Genomic DNA, 22,691 nt, shown 5'->3' on the forward strand with positions numbered 1-22,691 from the left:
TTCTTCTGTGTTGCAAATTTTATAAACTGAAAGCTTGTTTTAGAAGGAAATAAGCAAGTTCCTTACCTCATGGTACCTTTTAACAAGCAGGAGTCTGGGAGAAACTTCACTGCCTGCCTTCCTACCCCTGAAACTGGACCTTAGTTAAGAAGTAATGGCAACTCATATTAAACAAAATAATAATAATAATAAAAAGTAATGGCAAGACTTTTCCAGTATCATTGAAAAGAAAAGATTCAGGTCATATAGACCATGTGTAGCACTTTGTCTAGTGATTAGAAGGCCAGCTGTTACAAACAGGGTAGTAAACAACCCTCAATGTTAGAAGGCCTTAAATAATATGTCACAGACCATATATTGCAGTCCCTGGGAATTATTTGCATCTGAAGATCCACGCAAACACAAATTGCCATTTGGGAAACATCAAGTGAGTACATTTGGCACATGAGGGCAAGAGTAAGGACTGGCAGATGAAGGAAGGGCGATACCAGGCTTCTGGTTGCAGCTGCCCCAAGGGACCTGCCTGCCCCTTCCCCCAGGGAGTGAGCCTATGGAAGTGAGTTCCTGAGGTTGCCAGCCTTTACTGTCAGTGAGCCTGTTACAAAGAACTGTGGTTGTCTGTTCACTGTTGTGTCTAATACAATGAAATCAGTAAACTTCTTACGTCAAAGACTATAAAAATAAGTTGGCTAGGTTTGGAGATTGTTTCACTGTACAGAGATTTTCTTTGTAAAGGTATCTGTTGGAGCGGAATTGGTTTAAAATGCTGCAGTCAGGTTATTACTTTATACTACATCAAATGTGTGGCATGGGCACCTCATTCCTTTATTAGGAAACAGGAGGAGAAGCCTTTAACATGATATCTTAGATAATCTAGAAATTGGGTAATTAGGTTCCACTGTTTTTGACTAACTTCTTTTTCTTTTGAATTGCTAAGTGGATCGCAGACACTGTATTTAGTTTTCTAGAATACCAACAAACAGAATTACCAGCCAATTTTCTTGAAATTCCAACTGGTCATTGCCTCGACTTAATAGTATTTACCTTTGATAGGTTAGTCCATGGTATTCAACCGATGTTTCTTTTTGTTCCAATTAGATAATTTTCCTTCTGCTCCCTCCACCCCACTCCACCCCCTCAAAAAACTCTCCTGCAGCATCTTAAAATACCCTTCTCAGATGGCCGATGTGATGTGTGTGTATGCAACAAGTGTGTAATTTAACCATGGAGCTACTAGCTGTAGGTTTACGGCAGCATAAAATTATTGTTTTCCCTCTGCTTTTTCTCAGCCCTGAGTTGTGTTGAGGATTTTGAAAACAGTTATCGTTAAATACTGGAAGTGAGTCTAACTCTTGTGCTGGTAATATCTGAAACTCTACTGTACACATGTGTGAGAAGGCAACACGTGGTCCAGGTCGCTTGCTCTGGTAGGTGGGGAGCACCTAAAGCTTCACTGCCCCAACTCAAGTCTCTCTCAGTGGCCGTGACAACGCTGTAGGAAGCAGTGGTAGCTGGCAGCTCCTGTCTTGCAACCCCACTGAGCCACGGTCTGTTTCGCTGCATCTTAATCCCATTTGCAATGGAGAATCAGAGCTTCGGAGAGGGTGAGGCCACTTTGTTGCACACTTTGGAGCCAGAGCTATAGTGACGGTAAATCTGAAAACAGAGGTGTTTGAAGCCTCACCATCTCCTGCATCTGTGTCAAGTTAGGGCTTTTATTTGCAATCCTCTCTTTGGAATGCCCTTTGTATACTCTCCTATTCTTAGTCCTTTTAGTTGTCACAAAATTATAAACTGAATGTCATGTTCTAAGGGGTTAGGGGAAGAAGAGAAATAGGAAGCCCTTTGGAGGCTCCAAGTGTCTTTGAGTTCTCTAGGGCTGAAGCAGCAGGCCAGATATTTGTGGCTGTTCCAGCTCCAAACCCAACTTGGCTTATGGGTTACAGCTGTGGCTGATCCTTCTCCCCCCAGCCTCCAACATGTGATGTGTCCACAGTGAGGCATGCTGAGGAAAGGGGGCATTTGCAGAGGCCTGGGTCAGAGTCCCAGGTCCCAGGCAGGAACCTAGAACTATATGTTCCAAGCGATATTATCATAGGGAGCCAGAGTAATCAGTTTGGTCCTGGTGGCCCTCCTGGAAGTTTCACACACCCTACTTGTGAAGGACTGAGATTGAAGCTAGAGGCTGCCATTGGATTCCCATAAATTAGGCTTATGTGGGAGTCCTACATAAGGACTTAGCCGAATGTTTCTAATGGGAAAGATTGGTGTGGAATATTGACATTAGCGTGCACACGATGTGTACCTAGGCTGTGGATATACACCAGAAGGATCCAGGAGTATACGTGTATGTTGTTGTGAAGTCAAGGCGTCAGATGTCTCTCCTGGGACTGGGAAAGTGAGTAGAGCATGGGGTGGATTGCCCTTTGGGGAACGTGGCAAGAGGGGACATGCCACCACAGAGCCAGGCCTTGGAGCCGCCCAGGTGCTTATTGAATGGAATGAGGGGGGTGGTGCTAACAGTGATGAAAGCCCCAGGAGGGGAAATGGGGAGGACCCAGATTGGTCAGATGGTGCTGGTCAATGGCTGGATGCTGTGCAGCCAGAAGGCTTTCGGCAGACAGATGGCCCAACTTGACTTCTCTCCCTCAAAACTTGGTCCCGCTAATGATTTTACCAGTCCTTAGAAGCCCTAGCCCTTAGAATGCAACTCCTGTTCCCCACTCATTTGCCCTCAAATGATGCCTATATTTTATTATCCTGGAAGAGAATTGTACGTGTAGGATCAGCAGTATCTTAATGTTGGGTCACTCAACCCACAAACAAATTAGGTTAATCCTATTTAGAATTCTCTCATTGTGACCTAGGATATATATGTAAATAAGAGGAGGCTCTTTTTTTTTCTTTTTTTCTTTTAGGGTAAAAACATACTGTGTATTTGTTAAGATTTGCTAAGAATTAGCAACATTATTTTGTATTGGTTGTTTTTATTTTTTATTTATTTTTAAATTAATTAATTTATTTTTTAATTTTTTAAATATATGAAATTTATTGCCCAATTGGTTTCCATACAACACCCAGTGCTCATCCCAAAAGGTGCCCTCCTCAATACCCATCACCCATCCTCCCCTCCCTCCCACCCCCCATCAACCCTCAGTTTGTTCTCAGTTTTTAAGAGTCTCTTATGCTTTGGCTCTCTCCCACTCTAACCTCTTTTTTTTTTTTTTTTTTCCTTCCCCTCCCGTATTGGTTGTTTTTATAATCGAACTTGTATGTATGCTCGCATAGACCCTTAATGCATTTTAACTGGTACCTGTGTGGTGTGACTTACTGATTTGATCAGAGGTAAATATTACTTGTTTTTAGAATTTTTAAAAATACACATAAAATAGCATATAACATATACATAAAAATGTAAAGCTTAGGAATGTTTATTTCTGATGAAATCCACATGGCTCCTTTCACTGTCCTGAGCTGACTGTTAGTGTTCTGAGCACCGTGGAATTGTACAGCAGAATCTGCTCCCTGAATTAACAAGGTTGGGATTCCAGCAACAGCAGAAGGCTGTCCAGAATTGCAGCGAAAGACCTCTGGGACGTGCTCTGTGTCTGCAGTATGTACTGCAGCTGTATTGAGTGACACGTGATGGTCAAGTTTCTTCATAAAAATTGTTGGTGAAGTCTGTGTCTTTCCAGGAATAGTGGAGAATTCTGGAAACCATAGCAGCACAATTTTAAGAATGAGAGACACTTGGTTTTTGCCACTTTTCGGTGAACTCCTTGCTGGAAAAATAAGCTGGGATGGGCAAACAAAACTAAAGTTACTTTGAAGTGAATGGAAAGCCTGAACGGAATTGCTTAGTAATTTATAATTTGTAGTAGTTTGGGTATGATATTAAAATCAACTTTGAAAAGACTAAACTTCAGTTTAATATTACAGCAACAAGCTCAACCAAGTTGGAGGATCTGAGTTATTTAGACGGGCAGAGAAATGCCCCTCTTCGAACGTCAATTAGATTGCCGTGGCACAATACAGCCGGAGGTAGGGCACAGGAAGTTAAAGGTACTTATCTTTGCATCTGCTGGGATAATGGATATAATGAGCACATTCACTCAACATTGAGGATCTGGGATAACCAGCGTTTAAGCCAGCTCATTTAAAACCATGACATGAATTGTGTGTGTGTGCTAAAAGTTTGTTAAATGTGCTAGGAGGCCGTCCTTTAGTGGTTTGGGTCTTCTTCCTTAAAATATGTGATGAACTCGTTTCTGGAGTTGGAAAATAATTCTGCAGTATATTATTTTGGAATGAGGAGTAATTTAACACTCACGGGATATTTTTTGTGACCAACAAAGAGTCAGCTTTGTTTCATTTCCCTGGGCTGTTGGTCACCTCTTAAGTCTACCCATGACACACAGTAGGGTGGTCGGGAACCTTGCCAAAGGGACCACTCATCATCACACCAAGATGAGAGCTGGGGCCCCGTCTCTAGGAAAACATTTCCATTTTACTAACACAGTAGTGGAAGGAGCCTATCTTAAACACTGTTGCAGACAAACCGATGAGGCCTGGTTTGGCCACTTGAATCCCTTTTCCTAATCCTCTGGTGTCTGCCCTGAGTCATGATTAAAGAAGTAGCAAGTCATTTTAATAGGACCCTTTGTAAAACCAACAGGGGATTATAAATGAGTTATTACAGAAGTATGCATAGAACCAGACTGGAAATACGGATTCCTTGTAGGGTAAACCTAAATTTAGGCTAATACTAAGTATATCAGTGTATAAAATTATGACATTCTTCTAAAGTAATGATTGTTTTTTGTTTTTTGTTTTTTGTTTTTTTCTAAGCACGATTTGCTCCCTACAAGCCACAGGACATTTTGTTGAAACCCCTGTTGTTTGAAGTACCAAGCATAACAACGGACTCTGTGTTTGTGGGAAGGGATTGGCTGTTTCACCAGATAGAAGAAAACTTGAGGAACACAGAACTGACAGAAAATAGAGGAGCCGTGGTGGTTGGAAACGTGGGCTTTGGGAAGACCGCAATCATTTCTAAGTTGGTGGCACTTAGCTGCCACGGAAGCCGCATGAGGCAGATTGCTTCCAGCAGCCCCAGTTCACCACCAAAAAGTATGTGCATATTTAACCACTCATCTAGTTTATGATATTCGTGTCAGGTAGATGGGGGACATTGCTGTGGGATAAACAGTCCCCATGTTCCTCAAGTTGTTCTAGCTGCCGTACCTGGTCTGCCAGCACATTGGGAAACCTGTTTGAACCCTTCCATCTATCCTGGCACCCAGGAAGCCATCACCTGGGATGAGAACAGCCTTCCCTGGTCTTGTCTCAGCTGTAGGGCCTGTGAGGCCTGATCAGGTGCCCTGGAGAGTTCGGGTCCTAAAACCAAGGGGGTTCGGCTCCTGGCAGAAAAAGCCAGGAGGAGTCTGTGCACAATTCTTTTGTACCCTGTTCTCCACAGCCTTTGTCTTCTGTGCTGGGTTTACTCATAGTATAAAAACTAACTTAAAATAGAAGCCAATATTTGAGTAATCGCATCTTATTGTATGTATAATAAACCCATTAAAAGGAAGTGTCTCTAACATGGTGAACAGGAACAGTGAGCCATGAAAGTTTATTTATATATATACACACACACACACACACACACATATTTATATTTATTTATATATATTTATATACATATATGTATATATGTGTATATATATATATATATATATATATATACATATATATATATAGCGAAAAGACTTTATATAAAGAAAATGAAAGAAACCAGAAAGGGCACTGCTCCTGGGAGGGTATCTGGGTGTATGGGGGGCAGGGCTGAGAGGGATACTTTGTGTTCTCCGTTGGACCTTTGCATTTGGAACGCTGTTCACTCATTACTTATTAAAGTACTCTTTGGGTCTACTCAAGCAATCTGTTCACTATCTCATCATACCCCTATTCTGATGTTGTAATGATGAAATTGGCCTCTTTCTCGGCAGCTTCGGATTCCTCCCAGGATCTTCCTTTCACTCCGTTGCTTTCACCGAGCTCTTCTGCAGTTGTTACCAACATGGCCAAAACACCCCCTGGGTCTGGGTCTGATACTCCTGAGAACCAGAGACCAAGAGAGGATGCAGTGAAATACCTCGCTTCTAAGGTAACCTGCTCCTGCTCTAGGGGACTCTTCTAGAAAGAGAACAAGATTTGTTAGTTTGGCTTCTGAGAAAGGAATAGAAAAAGGGATCTTGAAACAGAGATAGTTCTTTAATGTAAAAAGGTACCTTTTGATAAAATAGTGATCAAGTACTCCAAGTAAAAGGTATTAATGAAAATAAATATCTCCAGACACTGGCAGGGGACTTTGATTCATCTTAAACAATGGATTGAGGGGCGCCTGGGTGGCTCAGTCAGTTGAACGCTCAACTTCAGCTCAGGTCATGATCTCGTGGTTTGTGAGTTCGAGCCCCACCTCAGACACTGTGCTGACAGCTCAGGGCCTGGAGCCTGCTTCAGATTCTGTGTCTCCCTCTCTCTCTGCTCCTCCCCTTCTCATACTCTATCTGTCTCTCTAAATAAATAAATAAACATTGTAAAATTTTTTAAAAATTAAAAAAAATGGATTGAAAGAATTCCTCAAAGTAGCAGGTGGTGTCACAGGTGCCACAAATCCATCCTTACAAGCATGTGCTGTCCTTCACTTGGGAGCCTTGAACGTGATCCAGTTCACCACGCCTGTTCTCTGTTGCCTGGGGACTTTGGTTCCCTGCATCCCTCTGTCAGAGGTTTCTTGTGAGGTTAAAAAAGAGACTTGGCTGACTTTCTCTTGATAGATTCACGGTCATCAGGGTCCTTCTGAAATTTTCCATCTGCTCAGCATCTGTGACAAGTTCATAAGCCACCCTGTGCATTAGAACAGTTACGTCTCTCACTCCTAGTGACCTGCTGGGGTCTCCCTGGGCAGCAGTGGTGGGGCAGGCAGAGCTGGGGAGCATCAGGTGGATGGTGCCAGGGGCATCTAGGAATGCCCCTGGATTCAGAGGAAACGCTCTGAGGGTGAGTTTGGTGCAGGGGACTGAAAAGAAGGCTTTTTTTGCCCAGATCTTTGCTCCTTGCTTCTCCTTCTCGGGTGAGAGCTGCTCCTCACTGGCGTAGGCAGCTCCGGCCACTGATTGGCCACAGTCCTCTAGTCAGAAATGAGCGATCTGAGATGAAGAGTATAGTGCAGACTTCAAAGCCACCCTGCTATAGTGATTTTTCAAACCACTTTGTGACCTGTAATAAGAGATATATTTTACCCGGAAGACCTGTGCACGTACTCACAACACAACTGAAGCAAAAGCATCACGGTATTCTCGCAGCCTTATATAACCAACTTTATGAAATGAAAACAAGTTGTTGTGGCTCCAGACTGGTTTCATGACCCACTGTTGGGCTGACAGGCTTCTTCGGTCAGACACGGTGCTTGACATAGACCGGGGTGCTGCCTGTCTTATTGGTGGTTTCTACAAGCTTAGGGGTCCTCCTGTGTTCCTGCTCATCTTTCCAGGGCAAAGGGGAAGAGCAATCAGCTTTCCTCAGAGTGTGGATAATTTTAATCTAAAACAGAAGTCACACAACAGTTCCAAATTGGCCATGTCTGCTCTTGCCACTTGCTGTTAAGAGTCTACAGACCTGGAATCTAATCCCAGAGCTTCCACTGCCTGCCCTTGTTACCTGGTGAGGCATTTAACCTGTGTGCAGTCCGCAGCTGTGAACCACACCTGGTGAGGCAGGGTTGTGAGGAGCTCTGGGAACAGCAGGCACTCAGACCCTTCTGGAGAACAGAAAGCACTTTGCACACATACATTTTTACTTTTTTCACCTTCCTTTTCTCATACTCCCTGTTCCTCCTTGTATTCTCATGTGGGAATGTATCAGAGTTTCCATACATCTACAGAGCTCTTCTCCCAGGACAGTTCTGCACCTGGCACTTTCCTTGGACTCTAACGAGTAGCCTGCTGCCCCTTCAAATCCATCCCAACAAAGGCAACACTCCTTATCCCCTCAGTGCTTGGGAAGGAACCTCTCTCCTATGTGTCTCTTCACGCTATAGGCAGACGTTTGGTAATTTCTCATTTTGGTCCTTCAAACCCTGGTGTTGTTGAATATCTCCAGTGTCAGGTGTGTGTGCGGGGAGGAGACTAAAGGTTTGAGCTAGGCTGCTGGCCCTCCTGTCTGGGAAAAAGAAGCAGCCGTGGGTGTGCCTGGGAGGCTCAGTCGGCTAAATGTCTGACTCTTGATTTTGACTCAGGTCATAGTCTCACCTTTTGTGGAATCAAACCCTGCAAGGGCTCTGCACTGACAGTGCTGAAGCCTGCTTGGGATTCTCTCCCTCCCTCTCTCTCTCTCTCTGCCCCTCCCCTGCATGCATGCACCCATGTGTGTGCAGGATTGTGCTCTCTCTCTCTCAAAAATAAATGTTTGGGGCTCCTGAGTGGCTCAGTCGGTTAAGCGTCCGACTTCAGCTCAGGTCATGATCTCACAGTCTGTGAGTTTGAGCCCCGCGTCGGGCTCTAGGCTGACAGCTCGGAGCCTGGAGCCTGCTTCAGATTCTGTGTCTCCCCCTCTCTCTGCCCCTCCCCTGCTCGTGCTTTGTCTCTGTCTCAAAAATAAAAACATTTTAAAAATAAATAAATAAATAAATAAATAAATAAATGTTTAAAACATTTTTTAGCGTTTATTTATTTCTGAGAGAGACACGGAGTACAAGATGGGGAGGGGCAGACAGAGAGGGAGACACAGAATCTGAAGCAGACTCCAGGTTCTGAGCTGTCAGCACAGAGCGTGATGCAGGGCTCGAACTCAACAAGCCTTGAGATCATGACCTGAGCCAAAGTCAGACGCTCAACTGATTGAGCCACTTTCCTACCCACCAACTTTATCTGCTTTTGGGGAGCAGCACGAGTTTCCCAAGGAAATGCTGCTGTTTTGAAAGTAGGAATGAAGTGAATGTGGCACTTCTGGATGTTGAGTACATTGGGATTATTCAGAGATACTCTAAACCAGGATTGGCTTTAGGTTTTATGAATGAGGCTTATTCATTATTTTTGATACAGAGTACCTTGTGCTGATCTTAGTGCTAATCAAGATGGATTTGCGGCTGCAATTAAGAGTCTGCCCAGAACTTGGCAAACCATGTGAATGAATGAAAGAATAACTGAAACAATTAAGCTAAATAATGACTCAGTGTTGGGGAATAGAAACAACGTATTTCATTCCCGTGGCAGAGGGGGCATCGCATGTGTTTGAGATCACGGAGGGAGCATGTCAAGAGGGGTGCTGACGGCTCTGCTTCCCGCATAGGTCGTGGCCTACCACTACTGCCAAGCTGACAACACGTACACGTGCCTGGTGCCCGAGTTCGTGCACAGCATTGCAGCTCTGCTGTGCCGGTCCCACCAGCTGGCCGCCTACAGGGACCTACTGATCAGGGAGCCCCAGCTACAGAGCATGCTGAGCCTCCGGTCCTGCGTGCAGGACCCAGTGGCCGCCTTCAGGAGAGGAGTGCTGGAACCGCTCACAAGCCTGAGAAATGGTACTTCCGAGCAGCCACCCACACCCTCTCTCTCTAGTCCAGAGTCCCCGGGACGGTCCTCAGAAGCACTTGGATGGGGGCGAGGGTGGGCGCCAGGCAAGGATGTGGGTCAATGTGTGCACTGCTCATTCCCTTACTCAGGACCATCTCCCTAGGGTCCCTGCTTGCTTCTTGAATGGTGTAGTTTTGAAAGAAATGCCTCCAATAAAGAATTCACTCCCCGTTGAGTATTTCCAAAGTAGCTAATTTGTAACCATAGGTTATACAGATGACTTATGCCCTAGAAACTGTTGCCTGCATATTTTATATTCCTACCTAGTGGGGGAACAAGTTGGTTGATTGGAGAACTTGCCAGCTATTTTTTTTTTCAGGGGCTCTGCTCAGTTGAGTTGATCCTAAAGGCTTTTCTAGAAGTGTTCATTTGATTTTTTTTTTTTCCCCTTGAAATACTCGACAAGGTAGGGGACATTAATGCTATTATGGGCTGTTCATTTCTTATCCTTTCTCCTCCTCATTCCTCACCTTTTAAGCTAGTTTACCTGCCTCCATAGCACTTTGGGATGGAAACAGATCTGTCATCATTTGTCCTCAGTTTCTTGGACAGAAAGTTGGTGCTAATAAATGGAAAACTAGATTCAGGCTTGTGGGAAAGAGCCCTGTTCTAGGAGTCTGTAACAGTGAGGTTCTCACCACTGGCTGGCTGTGTGCCTTGGGCCAGATGCTTGGCTTTTGAGGGTCCCTTTTCATTCCCAGACATCCATTGCAGGACAGGGGGGATTCTATGGGGAGGACCTAGCATCTTTTCCAGATTTAATGTCCATATATGCCAGTTATCTTAGCTATAGCTCACCCCAGTGAAAGGAGTGTATGAAGAGCTAACTGTATCATATACATGGGTGAGATCCCGCTAATGTGTGTAATGCAATATGTTTCTGAAAACTGTTTTATAAGATTTGTTTTTCTCTTGGCTGTCTGCTCTGGTTTTCATTATAAATTTAATAGAAAATGTGCTTCTCTGAAAACCGTTTCTTCTGCAATATGTAAACCTTTTTAGCTTTTCCTAACACTAAAATTCACTGGGTGGTGCCATTTTCTAGAAATGTATAATTTCTTAATTAAAAAATTATTTTATCCTTTAGAGCAGAAAATTCCTGAAGAAGAATATATTATTTTGATAGATGGCTTAAATGAAGCGGAGTTTCATAAGCCTGATTATGGAGATACGCTTTCTTCATTTATTACCAAAATTATTTCTAAGTTTCCTGCCTGGTTGAAGCTGATTGTGACTGTAAGAGCAAATTTTCAGGTGAGAAAGAATTCTCCAGTCTCTTTCCAAGACCTCATACCCAGAATTTATAGTGATTAACAACATAAACTGTTAAAAAGCGTTTAGCTGCTTAATTGAAAACTACATTAGGACTTGATATATTTAGTCCACAAAGCCCCAAATGAGTGAAACTCTGACCTTTTTACCTTCCATGAATCAAGATGTCAGGAAAGTCTCCTCTTAGCACTGCACTGTCCCTGCACTTCCAAAATACAAGAGTCCAGCCCTGGAAGTAACTCAGTTTATCTACTGGAGTTTAAAGTTATTCCTGTAGTTATTTGTGTGGAATTGCAGTGGGAATTTGTTTCTTTTATTTTCTTTCCTTCCTTCTTTGTCTTGTTGTTTCTTTCTTCCTTTCTTTCAAGGAAGAAAAGATTTTTAAGGCTAATTCTGAAATAAGGTCTATTTTTTCATAAAACTTCAACATAAGATTCCACTTGTAGCAAAATGAAGTGCTTTTTTTTTTAATTCTTTTCCTCATCTTTCCCCTCATTTGAACCCAAATTATATCTTACCAACCTTTGACTTCTTCCCTCTACCCCTGTCCTTTTTTAGTAAAGACATTACTCTTAGATTTTGATTTTTGCCCTTTTGTGATGATGTCTATTTAAAAATAGCATTGGGTTCTTTTCTTTTCTCATTAAAAGTGGCATTAGGCCTCAGCCTCACTTGACATTTGTTTTTATGGCCATTTGATTTCTACCCTTTGCAGTCATTTATCACACAGTAAGCAGAATTTGGTAATCGATAGAGCAAAGGAATAGGAGTCCTATATTTTCTGTACTAGCTGTTTAAATTTTCACAGGGTTCGGTTACCATCCATGTAAAATGGGAGTGATTATACTCAGCCTGCCCCCTGCAATTATTATATTCAGTGAGGACATGGGTCAAATTCTTCAGAAACGGTAGTGGTTAGGTTATTTTTTTTTTAATTGTTTTTAGTGTTTGTTTATTTTTGAGAGACAGAGAGAGACAGCATGAGTGGGAGAGGGCAGAGAGAGAGAGAGAGGGAGACCCAGAATATGAAGCAGGCCCCAGGCTCTGAGCTGTCAGCCCAGAGCCCGACGTGGGAGATCGTGAACCCACAGACCGCGAGATCGTGACCTGAGCCGAAGTCGGACGCTCAACTGACTGAGCCACCCAGGCGCCCCAGATAGTGGTTAGCTTAAAGAAAAAACCAAAAACTCCTCTCTGCTGTTAGGTGTGAGGAGAGTGCTTATCTTTCGGATGGGGGTGGGATGGAAAGGGACACAGGGCTTCCGAGAGCTGGTGACGTTGTTTCTCGCTGCTGGTTACACAGATGTATTTAACTTTGTAAAAATTAATGACGTTGTGCAATTATGGTTTGTATGTTATACTTGAACTTAAAAGTTTACTTGGAATGAACAGCAGTTAAAAAAATGCTAGCAGGCTATCCTGAAGTACGGCACCTTCATTAAGGCATGCTGTGGCTGCGGTATAGCCTGCCAGGGGGCAGGGGCCGTTTCAGATTTCCTGGCTCGGTTATACAGTCCCAGTATCTGATGCACAGAGAGGGATGCCTCTTATCTCGGTGTCTGGCCGTGTTCTTAGATACACAGTGCTGGTTTGTGTCTGTCCTTGTTATGTAACCTCTGCACAATGTAAGGATTATGAGTATTGGGTCACCTCAGGGTCTCACTGCCCCTGTGCTGGAATGGCCAGCTTGCCATTGTCTGCCTGGGGCTCTTACATCTTGCTCGTTTCTGAGTCTTCAGATGAGGGCCTCGGGAAAGCCATTACTGATTCGATCTCGCATCAGGATTTCTTTCACATAAGCTTTTTATCTTCAACTTATCCTATTACATGTTTTAATACAAAACAATGAGTCCCTGTAATCCATGAAAATCCTCCTTGAAAGAAAACTAGTGAATCTAGTTTGAAATGCAGCTGACATAAAAAAGAAATCTCTGTGGACTGACACTGTGGGTTTTTGGCGTTTTTTTTTCCACAGGAAATTGTGAGCACGCTGCCATTCGTCAAGCTTTCCTTAGATGACTTTCCGGACAACAAAGACATTCACAGTGACCTGCATGCCTACGTCCAGCACAGGGTCCACAGCAGCCAGGACATCCTCAGCAACATCTCCCTGAACGGCAAGGCCGACGCCGCCCTTATTGGGAAAGTGAGCAGCCACCTGGTGCTGCGGAGCCTCGGCTCCTACCTGTACCTCAAACTCACCTTGGACCTCTTCCAGAGGGGACATTTGGTCATCAAAAGTGCCAGCTACAAGGTGGTCCCTGTGTCTCTGTCTGAGCTCTATCTGCTGCAGTGCAACATGAAGTTCATGACCCAGTCCGCCTTCGAGAGAGCACTTCCGATTCTAAATGTGGCCCTCGCATCCCTCCACCCCATGACGGATGAGCAGATCTTTCAGGCCATTAACGCGGGCCACGTACAAGGGGAGCAGGGATGGGAGGACTTCCAGCAGAGGATGGATGCTCTCTCCTGCTTCCTCATTAAGAGGCGAGACAAAACCCGCATGTTCTGCCACCCGTCCTTCCGGGAGTGGCTCGTTTGGAGAGCAGATGGTGAAAACACGGCCTTCCTATGCGAGCCCAGGTATGGCAGGCCGCTTCCTGTCTGCTGTTTGCAGGGAGTCTAATGTGCGATTGGAGAAGGGGTTCCAAACACAATTCACCCTTTTTTCCCCTCCTCTCCAGTTCACCCTTCTCAATGGAAAGGCAACACATGATGAACAATTCAGGAGGGCCGTGGAAAACCTTGCTGCCAAACAAAAACTTCCATCCTTTAATTGCTAGAAATTTGTATGCGAGTACATCCAGTGAGAGAGAAGCTGAGCAATGCTTGGTGACCTTTCTTCGCTGTCCATTCTCTTCCAGACCTTGGTCCCCTTTAAGGGAGTCACAGTGTGGTACATGCTCCAGGGAACAGTGGGCTTCTCCAGAAGCCACTCTCAGCTCAGCTTCCTCACTTTGAGTCTGTGCACTGTCTTGGACCCCTAGCATCACTGCTGCCCCTCTTGGGCATACAGCATCTTGTCCCAGGGATCAGATATGCCTGCAGGCCCCAAATGGAGCACAGTGATCACAGCTGGTTGTGATTATTTGCATTTGTGCTTCAGTGCAGTGTAACAGGCTTGGGGTCAGCAGGATTCAGATTCAGACCTCAGATGCCCCATTTATGAGATGGTCCTGTGGCAGCTGCATATAGGGAGTGGAAGGTTCCACTGAGGAGTCTCAGCAGGGTGGGGCCAAGACTCCGCTCTCTGCACTGCTCAGGGGAGGGAAGGCGGTAAGCCTGCCTCTCATGTGGCCTCATGCTAGTCAGAGTGAGAGGTCAGGGAATTTGAGGGTGCAGATGCTTTTGTGTCCATAAGGGTGGGTTCTTGTCTACTACTTCTGCCTGGCCCTGGCCTTGGCCTGCATCACTGTTGTCTTGAATGGTTTCTGCTGTCTGTGAGTCATAATTGCCCCCGACTCGGTACCAGGTCCAGCAAGCTGCTAAACTGTTCCCTATGAGCTGCACTGGCCAGGTGACCAGATGCTGGGGTCCAGGAATGAAGAGGTGAAATAAGCATTTGTAAGCTGCACCACCTTCTTCCCCATGAGTACTGATTTGACATTGACCAGATGGGAGTCTGGCTGTTTCATGTTGGGGGTACTGTTGTTTTCTGAGGTAACACCAGGCTAAAAATGTGTTCTTTTGAGTCTAGTTTGAGGCAACAAACTGTAACTCCCAGGTTATTTAGCGAGACTGTAAGTAACGAGGTGATATGCGTACCATATATTTGACATACTTAGCCAAGTTGGATCATTTTCTAGGAAGATAGGCTACAGTCGAGTTTGTAGAAACATAAAAACAAGTTGAGAAACTTCAACAGGGGATGTAGACTTGTCATTAGGGTTTGAAGCAGAGGAAGTTGAACTGTAGTCACTGTAGAGCCTTGCTCTGCTTTGGGTGGTGGGCAGCACTGAGGTAATGCAGCCTGGAGCAGAGCTCACTGTGCAATGACTAGCAGACGTGTACCTGAAATGTTGGGCTCCTGAGTGCTGATGTGTTCCAAGAAGCATGTGTGGGGAATTACCCAGGGTAGGACCAGGATTGGACCAGGACAAGAGAGACATCCAGGGTGCAAAGTATAAGGAGTTCCTATTTGGCATTGTGCACATCAGCATTTACCCAAGACCCCTTTAGTTCTGGAATTTCATTCAGCAGACAAGGCTAGTGAAAGGACACTACTGGATGCATTTCAGCAGAAGTCTCTGCGGGCCCACCACATGCAGGGTACTGTGGCAGATTCAGAGAGTCCTGGGATAAGGGCCCAGCTCTCAAGGGCTTCCCACACAAGGGGGCAAGTGAGGGAGGAAGTGACCATGTGGGAAGAAAGTACTGCACGTGGACTTTAGGAAAGGGAGGCTTCCAGCTAGGGAAGACCGTTTTTGGAAAGTGTTTCACATACATGAGGACATTTGGGCTGGGCCTTGAAAGATGGGTAGCATTTCTCTTCCCACCCTAATTAGTTGTAATTTTGCCCTAATTAGGGAGAAGCAGCAAAAAGAATCCAATACCCAGAGTCAATGACATCTCACTTTTTATTTCTGTCTCTTGCCATGCATTTTAAACATTCTCCAAATCATCTTTTCTATATTAAAATTCCTATCCTGTATTTTTTTTTTTTTTTTTTTTTTTTTTTTTTTTGCTTACACATCATGGATAGCTTAGCAAGCAGTTTGGAAATCTTAGCAAAGTATCATTTTTCATGGGTGTGCAAACCTCCTAGTAGGCGAATAATGATGTACTTTATTTACCCTTACTGTGGGGCCTTGCAGTTGTTTCTGGGTTATTTATAAATAAAGCAACCTATTGTGCATGTCTTGGTGCTTTTCAGGAAAGGAATAGAATTTTCTTCTTTGTTTTCATTATTCCTTATGTTAGAATTACAGGAGCAGAATTAAAAAGATGAGTAAGTTGCTTAAAGTCTTCTTGCACATCACCTAGACTGAAACATAATTCACATTGTGCAATATTTACTACATCTGTCATGTTTTGCCGATAACAAGTTGTAGATACCACGACATTTTACCAAGTAACTGATTATGTACCTTAAAAAGACATTTTCACACTTAACCACAACACTATTGCCACACCTAAAATGTTAAGACTAATTTATCGGTATTATCACACATTTAGCTGTGACCAAATTTCTTTACTTCCTTCATATTTTGCTAGTATGTTTGAATCAGGATCCAGATAAGATCATGAAAATGCGTTTTACAGTGCCTCTTTTAATCTATAGATTTGCTTCTCCTTCTGCTTCTCCTTTGTCCTTGCATTTTATTTGTTTAAAAAGAATAACTGAGTAATTTGTCCTATATGGTTTCCCATAATCTGAATTTTGCTGATTGCATTCTCATGGTATTTACTGTGTTTACCACCTCTATTTCCTGAAATTGGTCAGATTTTATCTTAAAATATTTTTTGCAAGGATACTTAATAGATAGTAGGTCTGCTTCCATCAGGAGGCACACAATGTCTTAATGTCTCTCGGAGGCCTGATGATTATTTCCCGGATCCATCAGTTGATTAGGGTTGCATCAGGAGTTTTAAAATCTTGAGCAACCTCCTGTCTGCTGTCATGTCATGGACTTGAGGAATTAACAGATAGGATTTTAGTAGGTGGAAAAGAGGCTATTGCAGACAGAAGGAGCTGTCCAAGTCATCATGTCAAATGGCAGGTTGTGTTTTGGCAACAACAAACCTAGTTTGGCTGGAGCTTTTGTCTTGGGATAGAAGACTTAACAGAAGGATGTGCTAGGGAGAATAGACTTTAATCAGTCATCTCTGGAGAGCCCTCAATTGAGCAGGTCGAAAGTGCAGACTACCTACATTGGCAGGAGTGTAGAGGGCTGGACCATGAGATCCTGTGTGACAGCAGCAGGGACTTGGTGGACCTGGCTTCGGGATGCAGAGGGGTTGAGACTGGCTCTGCTAACATGAGATGGGTGGGCACAGCTTGGCCTTATAAGCAAAGTCAAGGAGAAGGGGGAGCTGTAGAGGACATCAGGGTGTTAAGCCACAGAAGCTAGGAGTGGCACTGTTCTTAGGAAGGGTAAGAAAAGCAGGAGGTGTGGAGCACGTGTTGCAGGACATGAGATGCCTTTTGCTTATAGCAGCTTGAGCTGGTGGGGTTGGCAGAACTGCCTGTTCAAGTTGGGGGGAAGTCTGATGGTGGGGAAGTTGGAGGTGAAGATGTGGCATCATTCATGGAGAAGTGGTGGAGGGGCCTGATGAGGGAGTGTAGTTAGCAGAAAGGGAGCTCTGACTTCTGGGGTATGGAGCAGAATTCCAGGAAGGAGGTTGGGGTGCAAGAGCTGCTGAGAGGTGAAGGAAGATGATAACTAAGAGGGAGTTTGGCTTCCCAGTAGAGGAGGAAGGTCCCACATTGTTAGAGATTCCTTCCATCCAGCTGTGAGGGATGGAAGAGGAGAGCGCCAAAATTCTGGGATAAGAAGTGTAAGGGTGGAGAGGTTTGGGTTTGTTTGTGGGGAAAGGGTGTTTTGTTTTGTTTTGTTTTGTTTTGTTTTGTTTTGTTTTGTTTTTTAAACACAGGAGTTGGAGGTGTTGTTGGAAAGGTGTGGGGTTAATGTGGGGAAACCTGATCCATGAAGAAGGAGACATTGGAAATGCAAGGGGATAGGGGCAGAGAGCACAGGCCACTTGTCTCCTCTGTATTCCCATTGAGGTGATTCATGGCACCATTCTGCTGAATGTTGTTTATAGTCCTCTGGTAGCTGAGAGCTCCTCCAGGGAAGCACCTCACATTGTTCCCTGTGGAATCCTCCATATCAAGCATGGTGCTAGTTACAAGGTGGATGTTAATGAGTGAATGAATGAGAAATCATGGTGCACTGATAAAGAGCATAGGTGCTTGCATTAGGTAGACTGCAGTTCAAATCTCTTCTCAGTTGTTCACCAGCTATTTGATCTTTTGGGCAAATCATTTGACCTGTCCAGGCCTCTGTTTCCTCATGTAAACAAACTGTTTAGTGGTTTGCGGGATTGTACGGTTTAGTGAAACAATTCAGCTAAGTTTCTGCATCTGGTATATAATGAACAGAATTATAAGTGCAGGTAGCCTTAGAAAGCACTGCAGGATCTAGGAGGAAGGGAAGAAAAGTAAATGGGATATAGAGAAATGGAACACAGCTATCTAGTGATTACATGAATTGTCTCCTTAGGCAGGAGGCCACGTGCTTAGCTGAGATCACTAGAAGCCACTGAAGGATGCATGATCATTTCCCCATTAGGGGTGTGGCCATGGTACTTAGCCTAGTATGTCTTTGTGGTGGACACAGTTGGTGTGGCCATTGAGTTCAGCAGACTGGGAGACTAAGGATGGCTTAGGCCATGGCTGGGAGATGCGAGCCAGGTTGAACCCTGGGACCTGCCCATGGCTAGGGACTAGGGAACTAGGGAGGATATAGAGCCTGGACCACTGGTAGGTGGGAGGGAGCAGGAAGGGTGGGAACATGGGAGAATCTCATCTGAGAGGGAAAAACCCAAGCTTGAGGTGTGGGAGGTGGAATGTGTGCAAAGAAGTACAGACTGTGTGCTTGTGGAAGAGCTCTAATCCCTTACGAGATGTTGGACAAGGCACTCAGTGTCAGCATGTTTTTAAGTCATGCCTTCCCCTGAAGTATAAAAAGCAATCTCTTGGTCTCTACTTGCCTTGGTTTTTTTCATCTCTAACATAGTTTATGACCTATTTGAAAAACAGGCAGGCAGTTGGATAGCTAAACACTATTTAAATGATGCATGATTTTACTCATCTAGATTAGTAACTCCCAGAAAACATTGGGGAGAATGCATTTTTTTCCCATAATGCTTCCTTTTCTCCACCATTACCTGCTTTCCCTCCAAAACAAAACAAAACAAAAAATCCAGCACCTCAGAGTTGTCAGATTGATAGAAATAAAAATAATTCACATTGTACAGAAGTCATTGCTGTTGGAATAAGCAGCCCCTAACATCTTTCCCAAACAAATTGGCTCAGACAGAGGCATGGATCCCACAGGAGACGGAATGAGTCTTGCAGATGTGGAGAGGGTGATGGGTAGGATGGCTTCTTCATGAAAGGGTTAGTGAGGGGTTAATTGGTGGTGTCAGTTGAATGTCCACCATGTGCCCAGACACAGCAAGTCTGCTTGTACATCTTAGTTTTCTCCACCCAGAAAGGAACTGTGTTCCATCCGAGCCTAGAATTCTAGGTATTTCTGAGTATGTGCTGTTGCTTTGCATGGCTTGGTTTTTGTTTTGTTCTCTTTGTCAGGTCTTATCCTTTGGCCAGGTCTACTCCCAGTGGTGAGTACACTGACGGGGGAGACCTGAATGCCAGGTCCAGTGATGGTTCTGCTCCACCTGTCCCTCTGTTCATTCATCCATACAAGAAATACATATTTGAGTGGTTGCTAAGGGCTAGGCATTTGCTAGGTATTATGCCTATTGATGTGCCATAGGCAAGACCCTTAATCCCATGGAATTGACATTTTTGTGACAGACCTAAATAAATAAACAAGGTGAAGAATGATGGATGAGGGACAGAGAGTGGATGGTTCCAAAGGTAAAGACCTGCCTTGTCCTAGAGCTTCTTTCTGGGTCACTCCACAGAGATAGGGGAATCCAGAGAAATTCTAAAATGACTTGAAGAATAAATAGCATTGGCCATCTTTTGTAAAGAGGCAATTTTTGACTCATTTTGTTTGGCGATGCTGAAGCACCAGGAGAATAGTCCAGAGTCGTGTGGAGATGTTCACACCTGAGAGCCTACAGTTCGTGGAATGGAGTCTTTTGTTCCTAAGCTTTGTGTTTCTTGTTCCAGGAATGGGCACGCTCTCCTGGCATTCATGTTCTCTCGACAAGAGGGCAAGCTGAATCGCCAGCAAACCATGGAGCTTGGCCATCACATCCTGAAGGCACACATTTTCAAGGTGAGACGCGCCACCTTGAAGAAGAGTTTTGTTGTCATTTTGAGTGTTTGGTTTTGGAGATTTTCAACAGCTTTATCAACCCTCTCAGAGCCTTCCATGAGCCCCATTTTTTCCCCCTTAACATCTGTTTTAAAAAGTTCCTCTTCACCTAAAGTTTCCATTTCTTTCGTTCCCTTTTGTTTCTTGGTTATTTAGTTGCTGAAGAACGTGAGCTACGTGACCTGTGTAGTTTCATACAGCCTGGATTTTCTGATCGCGGTCTTATTTTTCATGGTCTAGTTTAACATGGTTCTCTTTCCTCTGGATTTCCTGTCATTTGCTAGTTGTTTGTTTTGAAGTTTATTTCTTTTGAGAGAGAGAGAGAGAGTGAGAGTGAGTGCAGGTTGGGGAGGGGCAGAGAGAGAGGGAGAGAGAGAATCCCAAGCAGGCTCTGTGAACCTCGAGATCATGACCTGAGCTGAAATCAAGAGTTGATGCTTAACCAACTGAGCCACCCAGGCGCCCCATGTCATTTGCTAGTTGTATGTAGAGGCTTAATCAGGTTCGGGTTTGGTTGTTGCTTGTTTTTGTTTTGTTTTGTTTTGTTTTTGCAGGGTGTCACAATTATACTTAGAGTTTAAACTCTTTATATGTCTGTAGGGTTTTTCTTCCATCAGGAGGTAAGGAATTCATGTTAGCTTCTCTTAGTGGGGTATTATCAGTCACTACTGATGTTTGCCTGGACTCTGCATTAAGGGTTACAGGATGGTGATATTCCAAATTTTATTCTTCCTTTGACTGGAGAACTTCTATAAGAAGAAACTTGGTCTTCATTGCCATGTCTTTCCTCAGGCGTCGTGTATGTAGCAAGGGTGGGCTAGTTCCTTGATTCTTGATTTTAGGGTGGGAAGGACGGCTTACATGTCCAGCGTTCTCTGTGCCTCGGCATTTCCCTGAGTTAGTGCAGGTCTGCACCCTCCCGGGCCTACCCCTTTCAGCCTGACGCAGCTGGGAAAGGAGAGGATGAGGCCCACTTGTCTCTGATTGCTTCCAGGGCCTCAGTAAGAAGACAGGAATCTCCTCAAGCCACCTCCAAGCCCTGTGGATCGGGTACAGCACCGAGGGCCTCTCTGCCGCCCTCGCCTCTCTCAGGAATCTCTACACCCCCAATGTGAAGGTGAGCGACCCTGTGTCCGGAAAGCTGGGGCCCCAGCCCCCACCACCTTTCCTCCAGCAGCCCTGCTGTCCCCTGTACCATGTGGCAGCCACAGGAGCTGGTGGAGCCTCTAATGATGCTTTTCCCCCCGATACAAATCACACAGGCTTAAATGCCCTATTACTGGTTTTCTTGTAGAAGTTTAGCTTTTTCCTGGGCAGGGAAACGTGGGCTGCCATGTGAGCACGTGGGGACTGTCTAAGAGAGGATGTGATAAGGAAGCAATTCACAAAGGAAACCAAAGGTCAAAGGGAGATTTCTAGGGAAAATTGATTTTTAAACTGTCCTGGGTCTCTAATCTGGACTATCTCTTTATGGTTCATAGGAAATTAAGCATTGATGAGTGACAACAAAGCGATGGTTGCACAGAGAAAATGTGTTACCTAAAGGTTGTGTGTGCGTGTGCATTTATGACTGTGGAAAGTGTAGGGGGGTCGACCTGCTACTGGGCCAGGAGCTTCTTCCCTCCTGATCAGTGGCTGTCATGTCACAGTGCACTGCTGTGCTTTTTAGAGTCAGTTTCCCTTCCTCCTTTAAGCAAGTCTGAGAATCTAAAACACATGAAGGCCAAGTGTCTTTTAAGGCAACACAGGAGGGTTAACTCCCACAAAGATTGTGGGAATTACTGGTTTATGTTCTAGCAGCATACAACCATCCTATCCAATGCAATGTAGTAAAAAGATCACAAGTGTCTTCCACTCGATATGTCAGCTGAGCTCCAGGCCTTTCAGCCCCAGGCCCTGACGTGCCCTGCTACATACAGAACCTCTGAGGCAGTTTCCCAAGGAGCCAGGTCCTCCCCTTCCAACACCTCCATGAACACAATCATACCTGTTGCCTGCTCAGCAGCATCAAGGGTGAGTATAAGCAAGTGGTCATACAGGGAAGGACTTTCGAAGCCCTGGAGATTTCTGGGCATCTCTGTTCCCTATTCCTCACTTCAGTTCATCAGACCCACCTGGAAAGAGTGCCCTTGGGGGACTCCTGCACCTCTTCTCCCCCACTGTGTGCACACCTCATCCTCAGCACCTGCCACTCAGCTGTGTGCCTGGGAGTGTGGACCTTGCAGAGCGCTTCCTTGGTAGACATAGTTCTGCTTCCTTTCTCTCTCCTCTGGCTTCCTGGTAGAGAGGGTAGAATGAGCACACAGAGGAGCCCCTATGTCATAAAGGATATGGGAGTCCCCCAACTCTGGAGCAAGTCCCCTAGAGCCCTGGTGCTCCATGCAGGACCTCGGTGCTGGTTGGAGAAAGGCCACTGCTCCCCCATGGATGCAGACGGGGTTTTTGCAAGGATAAAAGCATAGCCTTCTGTGGGCAGACTCAGCCCACTGTTAGGGTCCTAGGCTTAATGGATTTCAGCCTGACTCCCCTCTTGGCGGGGCACCTCGCAGCAAAGCAGCAGTGGAGAGCCACTCATAAGAACCCTGTGCTTTGTCCCACTCCCCCAGTTTCCAGACTTTTCGGTGTGAGTGCTGTGTCCAGGCTGAACCCACATGCATGTTTTACAGAGAAGCTGGTTTTAGTAGTTAAGGAGAACTTCTACTGATCACAGGGATGATCCTAGTGGAAGTCATATTAAGAGTTTTTGTTTTACTTAGATTTTATAGAAATGAGA

General features: G+C 44.8%; 1 protein-coding gene across 15 annotated transcripts in view; it reads left to right on the plus strand.

Moving 5' to 3' along the window:
- TANC1 (tetratricopeptide repeat, ankyrin repeat and coiled-coil containing 1) overlaps positions 1–22,691 on the plus strand; it is a 243,278-nt gene that overhangs the window by 180,488 nt on the left and 40,099 nt on the right. For 11 of the 15 annotated variants that reach the window (XM_023259370.2, XM_045034837.1, XM_045034838.1 and 8 more), the window contains 8 exons: positions 3,940–4,062; positions 4,849–5,130; positions 6,009–6,166; positions 9,352–9,583; positions 10,723–10,889; positions 12,883–13,490; positions 19,771–19,879; positions 20,913–21,035. In XM_023259370.2, the coding sequence (XP_023115138.1) occupies positions 3,940–4,062; positions 4,849–5,130; positions 6,009–6,166; positions 9,352–9,583; positions 10,723–10,889; positions 12,883–13,490; positions 19,771–19,879; positions 20,913–21,035 (1,802 nt within the window). The remainder of the gene's footprint in view (positions 1–3,939; positions 4,063–4,848; positions 5,131–6,008; positions 6,167–9,351; positions 9,584–10,722; positions 10,890–12,882; positions 13,491–19,770; positions 19,880–20,912; positions 21,036–22,691) is intronic. The other 4 variants (XM_045034839.1, XM_045034844.1, XM_045034840.1 and 1 more) reach the window with 2 other exon arrangements.

This window comes from Felis catus, chromosome C1, assembly GCF_018350175.1.
Source record: "Felis catus isolate Fca126 chromosome C1, F.catus_Fca126_mat1.0, whole genome shotgun sequence".
Taxonomy (NCBI): Eukaryota; Metazoa; Chordata; class Mammalia; order Carnivora; family Felidae; genus Felis; species Felis catus.